Genomic DNA, 4088 nt, shown 5'->3' on the forward strand with positions numbered 1-4088 from the left:
CTGGACTAGGCAAAAAACAAAAACAAAAACAAAACAAAAAAAAAGAGGCGAGATCGTAATAGAAGAAATAAAGAAAGAAAACTGCTTGAAATGTTAGCTATTTTGGAACAGTTCCCGTTCCTACTCGCAAAGTATTCTGGTATTTTATTACAGTGATTAACCATGACAGTGATATTTCGAAATAAATTCTAAATATCTGAACATTTGCAAATTAAGAACTAAAATATTAGGTTAATATCTGGACAATTTGCGGTAATAATGAGGCCTAATGAGGTTGCTAGAAAGATAAAATGTTATTTACCAAAACACCTGATGGGATAATTTGACTTGCTGTGTTTTACTACTGATGATAAAAAGAATATTGATTGCAAATAAATCACCGTCTCTAAACACTTGTAAACAACTTGTGTTTGCTCTGGACGGATCAAAGTAAAACTTATGAGATAAAGTGTCTACGTATCCATATTCTACAATGCATGGATCAGTTTTCATTCCCGAGTTTAAAGCCTGTTCTAACAGTGAGAAGTTAATGTTTTACTCCAGAATTTTGGTGTATGATTTGGGAAGCGGCAGTGGTGCTGTTGGCATGTGTGTGCAAAGTCTTTCACATTATAAGTCTCTTCGTACTGAAGTTGTGCATTCATCCCCCCCCAGCCTCATCTCATTAGGAGCAAAAATAAAGAATGCTTTGCATGCATTTCTAACATCCTCCTGGATACTTTGCAGATAAATGCGGCGCCGTGCACGGGCGTTAGTTGGTAACTGCGGTGTAGTACCTGTTCTATGTGCCTGATAATTTCAAGGGCACAGTAAATTTTCTTGCTGAGGTGAAGGTGAAGTTGCTGTGTTTCCATCGTTTGGTTTGGTTTGGTTTAGTTTGGTTTGGGGAGAAAATACTCATAATGTCTGTCAGAGCCCCGCTTAGCACCTCTCTTTCCTTTCCCTGCAAGAAGCGGGAATCATTTGGGAACACCTCTCTGTATGACCTAAATGTGAAGAGCCTGGAACGGGCAGGGCCGAATTCGGCTGTGAAGACCCTTTGCAACGCTGAAAGGCGTATTCCGGCTCCCGGAGTAGCCTATTCAGGTCTGTTAGAGACGCTAACGAGATAATTGATGTGCTTTTTCCTCTCCGCTTGTCTGAATGTGTTGCAGGGCTCCCAGTACGAGCTGAAAGATAATCCGGGTGTCCATCCTGCTACCTTTGCTGCCCACACTGCCCCCGCCTATTATCCCTATGGACAATTCCAGTACGGGGACCCGGGGCGGCCCAAAAATGCCACCCGGGAGAGCACCAGCACCCTCAAGGCCTGGCTCAACGAGCACCGCAAGAACCCCTACCCCACCAAGGGCGAGAAGATCATGCTGGCCATCATCACCAAGATGACCCTCACCCAGGTCTCCACCTGGTTCGCCAACGCCCGCCGGCGGCTCAAGAAGGAGAACAAGGTGACCTGGGGCTCCAGGAGTAAGGACCAAGAAGATGCAAACCTCTTCGGGAGTGACAATGAGGGGGACCCCGAGAAGAATGAAGATGATGAGGAAATTGACCTGGAGAGCATAGATATAGATAAAATTGATGAGAATGATGGGGAGCAGAGCAATGAGGAAGAGGAGGAGAAGCCTGAGCTCCTGAGACAAAGCAGTGAAGAGGAGCACTTGGAAAAGGAGAAGGATTTGGCACTGTCAGGGTCTGAAGGGCTGAAACCCAAAGACGCACTGGCCATGGTGAAGGAGGCCTCTGACAATAGCACGAGAATCATCAGTCCTGGGGGACCGAACAATTTACAGATGCCGTCTCACAGCAAACCCAAGATATGGTCTTTGGCAGAGACGGCAACCAGTCCTGACGGTGCCCTGAAATCTTCTCCTCCTCCGCCCCCTCCTCCCCAGGTTAACCACACTTCTCCTCAGATTCAGCACCCTGCTTTTCTCCCTAGCCATGGACTCTACACATGCCAGATTGGCAAATTTCACAACTGGACAAATGGGGCTTTCCTCACTCAGAGTTCCCTTCTAAATGTGAGGTCCTTTTTGGGAGTAAATCACCATCATGCTGCTCATCACAATCACCACCTCCAGGCCCAGCAACAATCTTCTGTTTTAACAGCAACCCTGGGCGCGCTAAGCAGCGACAAACCTTCAGAGAGGACCAGTCCCAAACACATAGGTAATTAATGTATCAGGCTTTCACCTCTCCCTCCACCCCCAACACATGCACGTGAACTTCTCCTTGAGGAATGGTGTCACACTGGTGTAACTGATTGCTTTTAATGGAGCTACAGTTTACTCTAGCCTTGATTTCCGGCCCCCCCGCCCAGCGTGTTTGTCACATACATTAAGCACATTTCACGTGGCCTATTACATTCTCACCCTATATGCCCATCAAGTAAGATGAAAATTCAGGAAGAGCGCAGTGAAATGTATAGGTTTGAGCTTTCCTTCCCTGTTTCATGATCCTCATCTCCCAATAACTTCAATAACAGTAAGAAATGTGTCAAGAAAAGCTTGCAGACTACTTAAATACTGAAAGTAGGGTATAGCGCTGTACACATACACATGTATGTGTTCAGGTCTGAACAGGAGGGTGAGAGGGGAGTGTGTTCTCTGCAGGGTCCAGGTCTTCTGCTGTTATTCTAAAATGGTTCTCTTGTTTTTGTTTGGCTTTTTTTTTCTTTTTTTTTTGTTTGTTTTGTTTTGTTTCTTTTTTTTTTTTGTCTCCTTCTAGAAAGAGAAAATGTACCAAGAACTGACTCCCCACCCCAGCCGCTAAAATCGCCCTTCCAGGCTGTCCGTGACAAGTGAGTTTGTTTGTTTTCACTGTAGGAATGTTACTTATGTGAAACAGAGTGTTTGAATAATAAAGACTAATTATAGCACCTAATCATCACCATAATAATACATACCGACAATGGGAACAGCACAGGAGTTGCTCTAATCTTTTCAAACTTAGACTAAATTGCAATTGTACATAGCCAGACTGTAACTTTTCTAAAACCTAACAGATCTCAAAGATCTTGTGTTAATTACACTAGAGACAATGATTTTTGTGCGATTATCAATTACTCACATGCTATAGCAGTAGATGCACAACTGAAAAAAAAAAAAGATACTTTTTTTCTGAAAGATTGTTACTTTTTTTTTTTCCCTTCTCCCTTCCTCCCCCCCTGCAGCTCTTTGGCTCAGCAAGAGGGAACACCGAGAATTTTAACAGCTCTCCCTTCTGCTTGATTAAATGATTTGGTGAAAAAATATTACAGAGACTGGTATTAAGGACAGAGAGAGTGACAAAAAAGGAAACGGTATAAACGACTCCCATCAATCTCTTTTTGCAATAAGGTGGTGCAAATCCATAAAAGCATTACACAAATCTGTAGATGGATCCCCTTCCTCATTGTACCATTTCAGATCGTGTTATTCTAACCATTCTTGGATTATTTGTTTGGTAAATGTTTCCCATGTGTTTGTGGTTTTCTTTTTTCTGTATATAGAGTGATTTCAGATTGTAAATAACACGTCAGCAAAACTTGTCTAAATCATATATTTTTGTCTAATAAACTAAATGAAATTATGAGCTCTCTTCAGGTATGTATTCTGTTGCTATAGATCTTATACATATATTACAAATCTATTCAAACATTTATAATTAGTTTTCTAAAAAAGTCAAGTCTCCTCCTTTGGGTAACTGAAACTTCAAGTAGCAAATCCAAGCTATTTTGCCAAAAACAAGCTGCGAGCTTCCTTTTTTATACACGCAAATTTACAAAGTTGAGTGAAGATGGCCTTAGTAATATTAAAGTTATTTTTTCATTTGTGATGATTCAGATGTGTTCTATAGTATCCATTTTCCAGACATGAATGGACCCGACTTCCACTTATGCTACAAAATAGTTTCTTAAAACTGAAATAGAAAGTTTTTTCACAGGTCCCTAGTGTATAACTGCTGTCCAAACTGGTTGCTAAGTTGGATCAAGAGCTTTAGTGCTTTGTTATATATTCTCACCCAAGATGAAAAAAAAATCATAGTTTAGGAAAAAGAATTATTTGTAGGGATATGCGCTTTGAATAAACACAGAGGAAATATAACGG

At 41.7% G+C, this 4088-nt stretch overlaps 1 protein-coding gene across 1 annotated transcript in view; it reads left to right on the plus strand.

The window, feature by feature from the left end:
* IRX1 (iroquois homeobox 1) overlaps positions 1–3573 on the plus strand; it is a 5306-nt gene extending 1733 nt beyond the window's left edge. Inside the window, exons 2-4 of the mRNA XM_036406395.2 lie at positions 1155–2169; positions 2728–2800; positions 3173–3573. Coding sequence (XP_036262288.1) covers positions 1155–2169; positions 2728–2800; positions 3173–3230 — 1146 coding nt within the window. The 3' untranslated portion in view covers positions 3231–3573. The remainder of the gene's footprint in view (positions 1–1154; positions 2170–2727; positions 2801–3172) is intronic.
* The last annotated feature ends 515 nt before the right edge of the window (positions 3574–4088 follow it).

Source organism: Molothrus ater, chromosome 1 (assembly GCF_012460135.2).
Source record: "Molothrus ater isolate BHLD 08-10-18 breed brown headed cowbird chromosome 1, BPBGC_Mater_1.1, whole genome shotgun sequence".
In the NCBI taxonomy this organism is placed as follows: domain Eukaryota; kingdom Metazoa; phylum Chordata; class Aves; order Passeriformes; family Icteridae; genus Molothrus; species Molothrus ater.